Consider the following 16,362-nt stretch of genomic DNA (forward strand, 5'->3'; position numbering starts at 1 on the left):
AGCATCAGAATATATGATCTTGTATTTTTCAGTACATATCAGAATTCAGAAACGTAAGCTGTCATTGTTTTGTTTATGACATGATAAAAAAAAATGACCTTACCGTTTTAAAGCTTTGATGTTTAGATTTCCACTTCTGTCTAATGTTTTGTATGCCAGTCCAATAACGCGAAATCCTTGTTTAGTGTAAAGCTCCAGCTCCTCTGAGAAGTTAAGAGGAACTGTTTGGGGGAAAAAAAATTATAATAATATCTTATTTATTGAGTATTTTTAAAAAGTGAATTCACTTTAAAAGGGACTCTCCACCTGTGGACTATTTTTTTTTTTTGCTTAAATGAATGCAATTGGGGCTAAAATTTATTTTTGTAATTGATTTTTGTAAAAAAAAATTGCACCATTTGCCTCCTATAGCTGCTATATTACACGGTATGCTGCCACAAAGTCATGCTAAAATAACAGGTTTGGCCACATTATCTCTAACTCATTCTGCAGCCAGCAATACAGCGGCTATAGGAGGCAAAGGATGCAACATTTTTAATAAAACCCAACTGCAAAAATGATTTTTTTTATTTATCCAAAACTGTATGCATTTAAGGAAGAAAAAAAATTGTCCAAAAGTAGAAAACCCCTTTAAAGAGGAGCAGGCCATTGTCACATAACATTTAAAACAGGATCATTTACAAAATTGCCACAAAAATACAACAATATTATACTGTGCATTAAAATAAAGGCACACCTTGTGGGAAACTAAGCCTTACAAGCAAATTTGTGAAAATATTCATTTTAAAGCAGTTGAGCAATCACTTTGAAATTTATTCCTCCCTTCTTCATGTAGAAATAATTACAGTACATACCAACAAATGGCATGCCTTATTTCAATGTAATAGTCATTCCTATGCTCTGAGTTTCATCAAGCAATTTATTTCTTATTAAAAAAAAATAGATCCTCGGTTCTCAAGAATGGAGTAACTAAAATTGAATTGTTTATGACTCACTGCCCAGATTACTGGTTATCGCTGCAGCCTAGTGGCATTGGCCGAACATATGCAGTGCTTACAAGTTCATTCCAAAAGAGCTTGTAAGCACTGCAGTGAGTATGGATGGGATTTCTGGAATGGACTGATAGCTCTTGATTCTGTCCAGCTTCAGCGCACCTATGCTCCTTCAATGTAGCAGAGGTAAAGCCTCATATAGCAGCTCCGGGAAGCCCACAGTTTGGACCAGTGGCGCACCAATACTCCTGGTTTAAATTTTCAGTCAAGCAGGAACTCACTGTCCACCAATGAAGAGGAAGCCAAAAGGCTGAAGAGAGGCATTTCAGAACACTGAAGATGAGAGAACCCCTTTATGAAATGTATCTGTGAAGTGTGGCTTATACATCACCGAATATACATTATGTGTACCTTGACCAAAGGGTAGTCATTAACGTTTTCCCAATAAGTTAGAATACGCTGGTCAGTTTTTCATCAAATTGAGATATTGAGATTTTATGTTGTCAGGTAACAACTTCTCATCACTATCGTTTGACTAGGGACCATCCCCCTTTTGGAGAAAGGGGTGACATGTCCAGGTTCCTCCTCATTTGTATTAGATGTGCACTCTTTACAGCATCCATTCACAGGAATGCAGGGGCGAACATACTATTGGTGCAACCTGTGCAGACATACAGGGGCCCAAGAAATAAAGGGGCCCATTAAACCTCCAAAGTAACAAGGAGACACATAAAGGAGCCCATATACTGTCCTTCTATAGCAGACCTGGGCAAGGGGCGGCCCGCGGGCCACATCCGGCCCGCCTACTCTCTGTGACTGGCCCGCCCGTCTTCAGCCGGTGCAGTGGAGCTGGGCTGCAGCGTTCCAAGCAGGGAGAGATCCTGCAGGTCTGCACAGTAAGTGCAGGCAGCGGAACGCAGGAGTCTTTCCTCTGTTCCCTGCCGGCACTAATTGTCAGTGACACACGCGCGCGCTCTGACGTTGTCAGTACTGCGCTGCGTGTGTCATTTCAAAAGTTCCCGCCCGGCAGAAGAAGCAGCACAGCAGACGGAATAATTCATCCTGCAGGACCTGCGATGACGTCACGCCCATGTGACTGTGTGGGAGGAGACACAGGATGCCGGGCAGAAAGCAAAGATACTGAATCCTGAAGGAGATGTGGACACATGATGATTGGTAATGAGAAAAGAGGGGACATGAGGGGGAGGAGGGCTGCAGGGTGAGTGGCATATGTGGGAAGATGGAGTTGCAGGGTGAGTGGCATATGTGGGAAGATGGAGTTGCAGGGTGAGTGGCATATGAGGGAAGATGGAGCTGCAGGGTGAGTGGCATATGTGGGAAGATGGAGCTGCAGGGTGAGTGGCATATGAGGAAAGATGGAGTTGCAGGGTGAGTGGCATATGAGGGAAGATGGAGCTGCAGGGTGAGTGGCATATGTGGGAAGATGGAGTTGCAGGGTGAGTGGCATATGAGGGAAGATGGAGTTGCAGGGTGAGTGGCATATGAGGAAAGATGGAGTTGCAGGGTGAGTGGCATATGAGGGAAGATGGAGCTGCAGGGTGAGTGGCATATGTGGGAAGATGGAGTTGCAGGGTGAGTGGCATATGAGGGAAGATGGAGCTGCAGGGTGAGTGGCATATGAGGGAAGATGGAGTTGCAGGGTGAGTGGCATATGAGGGAAGATGGAGTTGCAGGGTGAGTGGCATATGTGGGAAGATGGAGTTGCAGGGTGAGTGGCATATGAGGGAAGATGGAGTTGCAGGGTGAGTGGCATATGTGGGAAGATGGAGTTTCAGGGTGAGTGGCATATGTGGGAAGATGGAGTTGCAGGGTGAGTGGCATATGAGGGCTGCAGACTGACAGAAGGATGTGAAGGGGTGCAGAGTGTTTGAGAGGGGTAAGTTGGGGTACAGGCAGGGTGAGATATGTGGGCAGGGTGTGTGACATATCGGGGTGTAGTGTGTGTGATCTGGGGGGTGCAGGTTGTATGGGGAGCAGGGTGTGTGAGATATGGGGGTGCAGGTTGTATGGGAAACAGGGTGTGTGACATATGGGGGTGTAGTGCGTGTGATATGGGGGTGCAGGCTGTATGGGGAGCAGGGTGTGTGACATATGGGGGTGTAGTATATTACAGGTGTGCTATATGGAGGTGTATATAGTGGTGTAGTATATGGGGGTATAGTGATGTAGTATATTACAGGTGTACTATATGGAGGCGTAGTATATTACAGGTGTGCTATATGGAGGTGTATATTACAGTTGTGCTCTATGGAAGTGTAGTATATTACAGGTGTGCTATATGGAGGTGTAGTATATTACAGGTGTGCTATATAGGGGTGTAGTGATGTAGTATATTACAGGTGTACTATATGGGGGTGTACTATATTACAGGTGTAGTATATGGGGTGTAGTGATTTAGTATATTACAGGTGTGCTATATGGAGGTGTAGTATATTACAGGTGTGCTATATGGAGGTGTAGTATATTACAGGTGTGCTATATGGAGGTGTAGTATATTACAGGTGTGCTATATGGAGGTGTATATAGTGGTCTAGTATATGGGGGTATAGTGATGTAGTATATTACAGGTGTACTATATGGAGGCGTAGTATATTACAGGTGTACTATATGGGGTTGTACTATATTACAGGTGTAGTATATGGGGTGTAGTGATGTAGTATATTACAGGTGTAGTATATAGGGGTGTAGTGATGTAGTATATTACAGGTGTGCTATATGGAGGTGTAGTATATTACAGGTGTGCTATATAGGGGTGTAGTGATGTAGTATATTACAGGTGTACTATATGGAGGTGTAGTATATTACAGGTGTACTATATGGAGGCGTAGTATATTACAGGTGTACTATATTGGGTTGTACTGTATTACAGGTGTAGTATATGGGGTGTAGTGATGTAGTATATTACAGGTGTAGTATATAGGGGTGTAGTGATGTAGTATATTACAGGTGTGCTATATGGAGGTGTAGTATATTACAGGTGTGCTATATAGGGGTGTAGTGATGTAGTATATTACAGGTGTAATATATGGAGGTGTAGTATATTACACGTGTACTATATGGAGGTGAACTATATTACAGGTGTAGTATATGGGGTGTAGTGATGTAGTATATTACAGGTGTGCTATATGGAGGTGTGTATATAGTGGTGTAGTATATGGGGTGTAGTGATGTAGTATATTACAGGTGTACTATATGGAGCTGTAGTATATTACAGGTGTGCTATATAGGGGTGTAGTGATGTAGTATATTACAGGTGTGCTATTGCTATATAGGGGTGTAGTGATGTAGTATATTACAGGTGTGCTATATGGAGGTGTAGTATATTACATGTGTGCTATATGGAGGTGTAGTATATTACAAGTGTGCTATATAGGGGTGTAGTGATGTAGTATATTACAGGTGTGCTATATGGAGGTGTAGTATATTACAGGTGTACTATATGGGGGTGTACAATATTACAGGTGTAGTATATGGGGTGTAGTGATGTAGTATATTACAGGTGTACTATATGGAGGTGTAGTATATTACAGGTGTGCTATATGGAGGTGTAGTATATTACAGGTGTGCTATATGGGGGTGTAGTGATGTAGTATATTACAGGTGTGCTATATGGAGGTGTAGTATATTACAGGTGTGGTATATGGAGGTGTAGTATATTACAGGTGTGCTATATGGAGGTGTATATAGTGGTGTAGTATATGGGGGTATAGTGATGTAGTATATTACAGGTGTACTATATGGAGGCGTAGTATATTACAGGTGTACTATATGGGGTTGTACTATATTACAGGTGTAGTATATGGGGTGTAGTGATGTAGTATATTACAGGTGTAGTATATAGGGGTGTAGTGATGTAGTATATTACAGGTGTGCTATATGGAGGTGTAGTATATTACAGGTGTGCTATATAGGGGTGTAGTGATGTAGTATATTACAGGTGTACTATATGGAGGTGTAGTATATTACAGGTGTAATATATGGAGGCGTAGTATATTACAGGTGTACTATATGGGGTTGTACTATATTACAGGTGTAGTATATGGGGTGTAGTGATGTAGTATATTACAGGTGTAGTATATAGGGGTGTAGTGATGTAGTATATTACAGGTGTGCTATATGGAGGTGTAGTATATTACAGGTGTGCTATATAGGGGTGTAGTGATGTAGTATATTACAGGTGTACTATATGGAGGTGTAGTATATTACAGGTGTACTATATGGAGGTGTACTATATTACAGGTGTAGTATATGGGGTGTAGTGATGTAGTATATTACAGGTGTGCTATATGGAGGTGTATATAGTGGTGTAGTATATGGGGGTATAGTGATGTAGTATATTACAGGTGTACTATATGGAGCTGTAGTATATTACAGGTGTGCTATATAGGGGTGTAGTGATGTAGTATATTACAGGTGTGCTATATGGAGGTGTAGTATATTACAGGTGTGCTATATGGAGGTGTAGTATATTACAGGTGTGCTATATGGGGGTGTAGTGATGTAGTATATTACAGGTGTGCTATATGGAGGTGTAGTATATTACAGGTGTACTATATGGGGGTGTACGATATTACAGGTGTAGTATATGGGGTGTAGTGATGTAGTATATTACAGGTGTATATAGGGGTGTAGTGATGTAGTATATAACAGGTGTGCTATATGGAGGTGTAGTATATTACAGGTGTGCTATATGGAGGTGTAGTATATTACAGGTGTACTATATGGGGGTGTACTATATTACAGGTGTAGTATATGGGGTGTAGTGATGTAGTATATTACAGGTGTACTATATGGAGGTGTAGTATATTACAGGTGTGCTATATGGAGGTGTAGTATATTACAGGTGTACTATATGGAGGTGTACTATATTACAGGTGTAGTATATGGGGTGTAGTGATGTAGTATATTACAGGTGTAGTATATAGGGGTGTAATGATGTAGTATATCGGAGGTGTATTATATAGTGGTGTAGTATAATACAGGTGTATATGGGGGTGTAGTATATTACAGGTATATGGAGGGGGTGTAGTATAATACAGGTGTATATGGGGGGTGTAGTGGTGAAGTTTATTACAGGTGTAGTATATGAAGGGGGTGTAGTAATGTAGTATATTGGGTAGAACTGAGGTAATTATATTAGTCCGGCCCTCTAAACCAATCCCAATTTCTCATGCGGCCCCATGGGAAAATTAATTGCCCACCCCTGTACTATAGGGACTTTCTTCAGTCTGTGTCCGCCATTGCAGGACTGTGTCTCATGATTGGTAAGAAATGATGTTATAATATGCCTTTGCTTAGCAAAAACTTTTATTTGTGACATTCTACTTACCTGTGTCTGGTTTGCAAAATGAGGCCACCATCTCTGGAGCTCCTTTCATGTAGACAGCATATTCATCACCATTGAGGATCTGGGTGATCACAGACATGCGTTGCAGACCAGAGGAGAATGGAAATTGCTGCAGGATGACGATACCTTCCACACTGATCTAATAGCAGAGAATAATGCCGTTATTAAAAATACAAGTATTTTCAACTTAATAGTCTAAAGGCCGCTTTACACGCAACGACATCGCTAACGAGATATCGTTGGGGTCACGGAATTCATGACACACATCCAGCCTCATTAGCGAGGTCATTGCGTGTGACACGTACGAGCGACCGCTAACGATCAAAAATACTCACCTAATCGTTGATCGTCAACACGTCATTCATTTCCCAAATATCGTTGCTGGTGCTGGACGCAGGTTGTTCGTCGTTCCTGAGGCAGCACACATCGCTATGTGTGACACCCCGGGAACGACGAACAACAACATACCTGCGTCCTGCCGGCAACGAGGTGGGCGTGACATTAATGTGGCTGGTCTCCGGCCCTCCGCTTTTATTGGCGGGCCGCTGTTTCATGTCGCTGTGACGGCGCACGAACCTCCCCCTTAAAAAATAGGTTGTCCGCCACCCACAGCGACGTCGCTAGGAAGGTAAGTATGTGTGATGGGTCCTAGCGATATTGTGCGCCACGGGCAGCGATTTGCCTGTGATGCACATACAACGGGGGTGGGTGCTTTCACGAGCGACATCGCTGTGTGTAAAGCAGCCTTAAGTCATGTCATTGCAATCGCTGAACATATTGTATACCCTAGGGTTAAAATTATGCAACATAACTATAGTTCTGGATCTGTTGGGAAAAACAGCATAATGAACAACTAGTGAAGTTTATCTCTAAATATATTTTACCTGATTTGCTCCAGGACCTGGTTTCACAGTCATGGATTCCATTGACTCTTCACATTGACCAACTGGGGCTGCTTCAATCTCCTTCATAAAAAAATAGCATAAATTATTATACAATCAAAAGAAAAAGGCATCATAAAATATGAAGTATTTATTTAGGTTGTAAACTTAGTGAAAAGTGCAATAAGCAAATTCTCCATAGAAGCTTACAATGTAATTATCTCCCTTTTAGTGTTCTAATAGTAGTATACAACCAGGTTCAGACAAATATTACTACAGCACATTATTCCGCATGATCACGTAATAGGAGACAGAAGGATTTACCCAGCACGTGAACTCAAACATTTTCAGGTCCAGTGGATCTCCCTGTACCGTCCCATCTAAAAGAATCAATGAATGGCACGAAGCTATAGCCCCCAACAGAGGCCCCCAGGAAAGTGATGAGCCGCTTGTGACTGTCACAATATCCTGAAATCTAAATTTAAGCAAAGGAATAAAGAATTAATATGTTATATTGTAAAACCTAGATGGTTGTTATAGAAGATGCTTTCTAAAACAATGAGATAAATATTATAAAATTTCCAATAAAAAATAATGCATTTTAGAATAATCAGAGTTGCTCACATACATTGACTTGGGCATAGGAATTCCCTCTAGACCCATTTAACTAAATATTTTATTGTCAGATATTTACTTCTAAAGGGCCCGTTACACGCGGCAATTTATCGTGCATTCGCATGTGCGATCGCATCCGCCCCATCGTTTGTGCGTTACGGGCAATTTGTTGCCTGTGTCGCACAAAGTCGGTAATCCCCGTTACACGTACTTACCTCCTGAACGTCCTCGCTGTGGGCGGCGAACATCCTCTTCCTGAAGGGGGAGGGACGTTCAGCGTCACAGCGACGTCAGATAGTGGCCGCCCAATAGAAGTGGAGGGGCGGAGATGAGCGGGATAACATCCCGCCCACCTCCTTCCTTCCGTATTGCCGGCGGCCGCAGGTAAGCTGCAGTTCATCGTTCCCGGGGTGTCACACGGAGCGATGTGTGCTGCCCCGGGAACAATGAACAACTAGTGCGCAGAAGGACGATCGATTTTTTGAAAATGAGCGACATGTCAACGAGCAATGATAAGGTGAGTATTTTTGCTCGTTCACAGTCGCTCGTAGCTGTCACATGCTACGATATGTCAAACAATGCCGGATGTGCGTCACTAACGACGTGACCCCGACGACATATTGTTAGATATATTGTAGCGTGTAATGGGGCCTTAAGATGGTTACATCAATTAGGTTGCTCTTGCGAGATTTATTTTGCTCTGGGAGAATGCTAATTTGCGTGCCGTACCTTTCCCCACATAGCTCTGTCAATAAGATTCCATACTGTGCTGGTCTTTCTGAAAATGATACAGCCCCCTTACCTTTATTTACCCCTCGCCACCCTGTATGCAGGTTGACCTTTGGTCGTGTGTCCCCTGAAGACATCAGTTGTTTTAATGCAAATGTTGGTAAATGTTTGATTAATCTTATATGGTTCTGAGTGATTATACCATGTATTATTCCTCTTGGCCGCAGTATTAAATTCAGGCACAAGAGGTCATTAGTTTCCTCCTGATATGCTTAGATTGCCCTATGAGCTGCAGGCTCCCGTGGTTAGTGGGTGTGAGGGTTAACTCATAGCTAGTCAAGGAGAGGCTGGAGCATTAGAGTCAGGAGAAGTTCCTGTATTTAGACGGTTGTTGAGAAGTAGAAGAGAAAGGACATGCAAAGAAGGTGTGTGAGTAGACCAGGCCCAGGATGCAGACATAGCTCTCCAGAGGTGAAAAAATCTTAGGCAGTGAAGGAGACTCCTACGAGACAAGCTTGTGAAAAGTGCGGAACCAGTGTTGGCCAGCGGAAAGGTGACCTTAGTGAAGAAGGGACGCCCAGCTCAAGGACATTGGCATGCAGGTAGCAGCACTACAAGCAGCCCCTGATAAGTAGCAATGCAGTGTCAGAGGTATAGCAGCCAGAGCAACACATCTGGACCCATGTGGCTTTATATCTGTAGGATACGGATAATCCTGCCTAGCCCCGACTATACTGTAGCTTCTATTAAAGAGAATAAGATGCCATCTGTAACTTTTACTAAAGAGGCGGGTCATTGTAAAGAGGAAAGTGGAGAATGTATAATTTAATATTTCTTGTATGTGAGTTTATACGAATATCAAAAGAGACGTTGTTCTTAAAGGGACTGTATCAGCTCAGGATGACTGTGACCAAATACCAGCACTGGTGCCTCATGGCGGGGTTAATCATTTAAATTCACTTTCCCACCTGCTTGTTTTTCCTCAATCTCAACCCTCTCCTCTTCTGTGATTGACAGGTATGGTTTCATAGAGCCAGAGAAGGGAGGAGATACGTAGAAACCAGCAGGTGGGAAGGTGAATTTAAATGATTAGCCCCACCATGATGTAAAGGGTGTGAATAGCTATCCTGTACTGATAGAGCCCCTTTAACCATTGGAACATTTTTTTTGCTACGACTATAAAGAATGATGGTCCTGCACAATGTGCAATCCAGGAGAAAGTAACACTGAGGCAGCAGTGCCTCAATTCCACACTTCCAGTCACTCTATTTTCTGTGCTAAATTGCAAAAAAACGCAGAGATGACCCATGACTACCATCCTCGGTACGTTTACAACCCACCCAAAGCAAACCACATTTTTAGAGGAGTTACCTGTAGTGCTCAGAGTGTAAGCATTTTATGATATAATATAAATATTATTAAATATTTCCAGAATCCGTCCTTTCCTCAACTCGCAATCTACAAAAATGCTAGTGCATGCCCTCATAATCTCCCGCCTCGACTACTGTAACATCCTCCTCTGTGGCCTCCCTGCTAACACGCTCGCCCCTCTCCAGTCCATCCTTAACTCTGCGGCCCGTCTGATCCACCTCTCTCCTCAATACCACCCCGCTTCTCCTCTCTGCAAGTCCCTCCGCTGGCTCCCAATCTTCCACCGTATCCAATTCAAACTACTAACACTGACCTACAAAGCTGTGCATAGTCTGTCTCCTCCGTATATCTCTGAACTAATCTCCCACTACACCTCACGCAACCAACTCCAAGACTTCTCCCAAGCATCCCCAGTCTTCTGGAACTCGCTGCCTCAACACGTCAGACTATCTGCTACCCCTGCAAGCTTTAAACGGAACCTGAAAACCCATCTTTTCAGAAATGCCTAAAATCTACAAAGACCTCACTGCTTCACTACCGTGCCAAGGCGCCGCCCGACCACCATGCAGAGCCGCCGCCCAACCACCATGCGGAGCCGCCGCCCGACCACCGTGCGGAGCCGCCGCCCGATCTACACCCCACCTACTGTCTCCTCCCCATAATTCTATAGAATGTAAGCCCGCAAGGTTAGGACCCTCTTCCCTCTGTACTAGTCTGTCTACTGTAACTTGTGTATGTATTCTGTATGTAACCCCTTGTCATGTACAGCACCATGGAATTAATGGTGCTCTATAAATAAATAATAAATAATAATGAGACAGCTGATTTCAATAGATACTATGCACAGCATAATTTCACTGCAAGGGTACAGGAGGGTAAATCACTGAGCAAAAGTCATCTGCTGACATTGGCTAATCACAAAGGGTGCAAGTAGTGATATATAAATTCCCTAAAATGGGTGGTTCCATGAACAAAGTTCATTTTAATCAAAGCAACTTGGAATAAAAGTAAAATAATTTTTCTGAGGTATAACATTTTTAAAAAACTGGCAGGGAAATGTTTTACCTCACAAAAAGAATCAGCTGTGATCCTATGCTGTAATGTCTTTTATACTTTTTTGTTTTTTTCCCAGGCCTAGGAGCTGTGGTATGATCAGACCATGCCCCTGTACAATCAGACTCGGCCATTTCACAATACAGAGCAGGGGCACAGTTATAAGATTATCTCAACACAATAAAAATATTTTTTATCACATCCAATTGTGAAACTTATTATTATTCCAAGATCTATTGATTAAAATGAACTTTGTTGGTGAGAAAACCTGTATCTATATTGGGTGCAGGTATTGCAGTCGCCCCTGGGTCTTGGAGCCTATTGTTGCCTAAAAGGTCCTTTTGGACCATATGAGAAGATTCATTTTAATAGAGACCCATAACAGCTGGGGGCCTTGTTGGATATTTTGTATTGGGGCTCACAAGTTTCAAGTTATGTCAATACATTACCCCTACCTTTTGTTTTTTTTATTTTAGGAACTTTAACAAAACAAGGTTGTCCAAACCAGGTGAACTTTCAAATAGGAGTACTTTTCTTTGGATTTCTAGTCTGTTGTTACTATTCTTTTTCATAATATATTTATACGAGTGTTAAAATAGAAGAATTTAAACACTGATGCAAAACATTCCTAATATTCAAAGTGAGAAAAATCGTATAAGCAGTAAAACCCTACAAGTTTATACATGCTTTGGAGTTTCTTATGTAACAGCTGTGTGTTCTAAATAATTACAAACATATATAAAAAGGAAAAAAACAACATTGATTCTGAAATTTCAAGGAAAGTTATCAAATTGTGAAAGCTATATACCATAAGAATCGGCTTATTGTTCAAAAGAATATGACAATGCACATAAGGATATATGAGGTCTCTCATAATATGAAAGCAGGTAGAAAAAGTGAAAAAGGTAACTCAGGGCAGGGAAAACCAAAAAGATAGGAGAGTGGACCTAAGTAGAGGCATTAAAGAGAAAGCTTTGTTGTGTGCACACGTTGCATTTTTTACCGCGGAAACGCTGCGTTTAGAACCGCAGCGTTTCAGTGGCAAATTGCATGCGTTCAGCTTTCCCAGCAAAGTGTATGAGAAAGCCGAAAAATCAGTGCACACGCTGCGCTTCTAAACGCAGCGTTTTGGATGCCAAAAATCGGTGCGGAAAGAAAAGCAGCATGTCACTTCTTTTGTGCGGTGTGGCTGCGTTCTCTCCCCCATTAAATCAATGATGTGGGTCAGAACGCAGCTACACCGCAGTGAGCTGCTTTTTTGTTGCGGTCCGCGGGCTTTGTCGGCATACAGAACGCATGCATTTACGTGGAAGTGAGGTCAAGAGGTTTCCTGTTGACCTCACTTCCTGGCAAAGTCCTGGAAAGTCCCCGGTGTCGCCAAAGTGCCCGCCCCGACCCCCCTCCCGAAAATCCAACATGGCCGCGCGCGCAGTAGCGCACCGGCCGCCCTGCTCCTATGATTTCTGTCGCATGTGCCTTGAGACATGTGACAGAAAAATGCCCCCCAGGTCCTGCCCGGTCACCCCCTATTCCCCCCGGTATTGGCTTACCTGTCCGGTCGCAGCGCTGATCCCCCGCGGCCCCCTCCTCCTTCACAGTGCACGCTGGCCGGTCACATGTGCCGAGCAGCTGACAGCCAGCACTGTGTTCAGAGAGCTGTGCTGGCTGCTCGCACTCTGCAGCTGTGACCCGGGGAGAGTGGGTGCAGATTTTTGGCACCCACTCTCCTCAAATGGAGCGTCTGCCCTCCTAGAAAATGGGGGATACGTTCCCTGAACATGCCCCCTTATTCTAGAAGGTCCAGAGCCGACGTGGGACGTCCAAATGGATTTCTGCGGACCCATTTTTTTCAAAATTTTTTATTAAATTGGAGAACAAGGGAATGATTTGGGGAGTGTTTTTTCTAATAAAAAATTTTGTCATTTTTTTTGCTTTTGTTTACTGTCAATTAGTTATGTCTGGTATCTGATAGACGCCGTGACATCACTAATTGCTTGGCTTGATGCCAGGTGACATTACACATCTGGTATCAACCCCATATATTACCCCGTTTGCCAACGCACCAGGGCGCGGGATGAGTTGGGGCGAAGCGCCAGGATTGGTGCATCTAATGGATGCGCCACTTCTGGGGCGGCTGCGGCCTGCTATTTTTAGGCTGGGAAGAGTCCAATAACCATGGCTCTTCCCACCCTGAGAATACCAGACCCCAGCTGTCAGCTTCACCTTGGCTAGTGATCTAATTTGGGGGATTCCACGTTATTTTTTTTTTAATTCTTTATTTATAAATTAAAAAAAAAGCCTGGGGAGCCCTCCAAATTGATCACCAGACAAGATGAAGCTGCCAGCTGTGGTTTGCAGGCTACAGCTGTCTACTTTACCCTGACTGGCTATCAAAAATAGGGGAGACCCCACGCCATTTTTTTCATTGTTTTTTTTTGGATAAATACTAAGCTAGGCACCCTTTAGTGCCACATGAAAGGTACTAAAGGTGCCAGCTTAGAATATGCAGGCGGGGGTGGGACGTTATATATATTTGACATCCATTCATCCATTGACGCTTTTTAGGCTGTGTGCCCACAATCAGGGTTTGCAGCGTTATGGGCGCTGAGTGTTTTCCCTGCGTCCATAATGCTGCGTTGTGCAGTAGAAGCACAGTGGAAGGATTTTTGGAGATCCCATGCCCACTGTGCTTCTTTTCTCCGCAGCATAAACTGACCGGTGGCGTGGCTTCCCGAGCCTCAGCATGTCAATTTATGCTGCGGAGACAAGAGTGTTCTCTACAGGTAGCATAGAGCTCCACAGCAGCCTGAACCCAAATCGTGGGCATGGGCAGCTGCAGGAAGGCTGACACTGTGAACTAGACGCCGTGTCGCTGGATCATGGCCACATAGCCTTAGGCCTCTTTCACATGTCAGTGATTCTGGTACGTTTGTGATTTTTTTTATACGTACCAGAATCACTGACATACGCAGACCCATTATAATGAATGGGTCTGCTCACACGTCAGTGATTTTTCACTGCACGTGTCTCCGTGCGGCTTACCCGCATGTGCGTGATTGCCGCACGGAGACATGTCTATTTTTTTCTGGCATCACTGATGTCCCACAGACCACGCAGTGGTGTGGTCCGTGAAACACGTGCCAGAAAAAAATGTGCATTTAAAATAAAAATCATTTTAACTCACCCGGCGTCCAGCGATGTCCTCTGCAGCCCGTGCAGCCTGCTGCTTCTGAGCCGGCTCATTATTGTCGCGCATATTCATGATGCGCGACACAGCCAACCCGGAAGCAGCTGCTGCGGGGGTCAGCACCAGCCGGATGCTGCACTGCGGGAGCGATTAGCACCATGGAGAGCGGAAGCGGGCGCAGGTGAGATGATTACTGAGTGCAATCACGGGCCACGGAGAACGGAGCCCGTGATTCACGGCACACGGAGGGACATGTGCGTGTTTTACACGCCAGTGAAAAACATCATTGTTTTTCACTGACGTGTGAAACGGGCCTAAAAGTGAGAATATTGTTGCTACAGCAACATTTTGGGGGAAGTAGCTGTGGATTCAAAATGCTTAATATACTCCTGAATAAAATCCTTGAGGGGTGCAGATTCCAAAATGGGGTCACTTGTGGGGGTTTCCTGACGTATAGGTACCCAAGGGGCCCTGCTAATGTGACATGGTGCGCGAAGTTTATTTCAACGTTTCCAAAATTCAAATGGTGCTCCTTCCATTCCAAGCCCTCCCATTTATCCAAACAGAATGTGGAGAAGGAAATGACATCACAGGTTTTTTTTTCCAAAGGTCTGTGTTCAACCAATTTTATTAACACTGACAAGTCTTAAAAAAACGCACCTAAAAAAACGCATGAAAAACGCATGAAAACCGCATGAAAAACGCATGAAAAACGCATGCGTTTTCAATGCGTTTTTCTCAAAAAGCATTGTTTACAATTCTCCCCTCTGCCAGAGGGTGCGTTTTTTTCCGCGCTGAAAAAAAAGCAACGTGTGCACATAGCCTTACTTCCAGAAATGCTATTTAGCTGCAGACTTCCAGTATACATTCATGGCCAAAAGTGTTGGCATCCTTGAACTTGCTCCAGAAAATGAAGTATTTCTCAGAGAAACTTAATGCAATCACACATCTTTGGTTTTACACATTTATTTATGTTGTGTGTTGGAACATCACAAATAAAAAAAGAAAGAAAAAAGGCAAATGGGAAATATTGTCTCACAAAAACGCAAAATGGACCGGAGAAAATTGTTGACATGTTTTCCAAAATCTGATTAAACAACATTGTTTCAAGCATGTGATGTTCTTTCAAACTCACCTATAGCAAGCAACAGGTGTGGGTAATATGAAAATCACACATAAAACCAGATAAAAAGGGGAGAAGTGGACTCAGCCTTTGCATTGTTTGTCTCTCTGTTACACTAAGCTATGAGAACAGAAAAAGGAGAAGAGAACTGTCTTAGGACTTGAGAATCAAAATTGTTGAAAAATATCAACCATCTCAAGGTTACAAGTCCATCTCCAGAGATCTTGATGTTCCTTTATCCATGGTGCACAACATAATCAAGTAGTTTACAACCCATGGCACTGTAGCTAATTTCCCTGATGTAAACACCAGAAAAAAATTGATGAGAGGTTGCAACACAGAATAGTCTGGATGGTGGTTGAGCAGCCCCAATCAAATTCCAAAGGAATGTCCTGAAGGCTTAGGGTACAGTATTGTCAGCGCAAACTATCTGTCAACATTTGACTGAAATGAGACGCTTAGGCAGGAGACAAGGAGAACCCCACTGCTGACACAGAGACCTAAAAAAAGCTAGACTGCAGTTTGCTAAAATGTATGTGAGTAAGCCAAAATCCTTCTAGGAAAGCGTCTTGTGGACAGATGAGATCAAGATAGAGATTTCTGGTAAAGCAAATATATTTCCAGTTTACCAAAAATGGAATGAGGCCTACAATGAAAAGAACACAGTACCTTCAGTCAAATATAGTGGAGGTTCAAAGATGTTTTGGGATTATTTTACTGCCTCTGGCACTGGGTGCTTTGAGTCTGTGCAAGGCATCATGCAGATTACCAAAGGATTTTGGGTCGCAATGTAATGCCCAGTGTTAGAAAGCTGGGTTTGCATCCTAGGTCATGGGTCTTCCAGAAGGACAATGACCCAAAACATACTTGAAGAAGCACTCAGAAATAGATGGAAACAAAGTTCTGGAGAGTTTTGAAGTGGCAGAAATGAGCTCTGATCTAAATCCCATGCACCACCCCAATGACTGGAAGAAAACAGTTGCAGGAAGTATATAATTTCATTTTCTCTCTTATGAATGAAAACATTCAGGTGTTCAATACTT

The 16,362-nt window shown here is 43.3% G+C and overlaps 1 protein-coding gene across 1 annotated transcript in view; it reads right to left on the reverse strand.

The window, feature by feature from the left end:
* The window catches only part of ATP13A4 (ATPase 13A4), a 185,717-nt gene that overhangs the window by 49,989 nt on the left and 119,366 nt on the right, over positions 1 to 16,362 (reverse strand). The window contains exons 14-17 of the mRNA XM_075340497.1: positions 7,566 to 7,716; positions 7,245 to 7,325; positions 6,343 to 6,499; positions 104 to 221 (exon numbers count right to left, since the gene is read on the reverse strand). Of these exons, the coding sequence (XP_075196612.1) occupies positions 104 to 221; positions 6,343 to 6,499; positions 7,245 to 7,325; positions 7,566 to 7,716 (507 nt within the window). The remainder of the gene's footprint in view (positions 1 to 103; positions 222 to 6,342; positions 6,500 to 7,244; positions 7,326 to 7,565; positions 7,717 to 16,362) is intronic.

The sequence above is a fragment of the Anomaloglossus baeobatrachus genome, chromosome 3 (assembly GCF_048569485.1).
Source record: "Anomaloglossus baeobatrachus isolate aAnoBae1 chromosome 3, aAnoBae1.hap1, whole genome shotgun sequence".
Classification (NCBI taxonomy): domain Eukaryota; kingdom Metazoa; phylum Chordata; class Amphibia; order Anura; family Aromobatidae; genus Anomaloglossus; species Anomaloglossus baeobatrachus.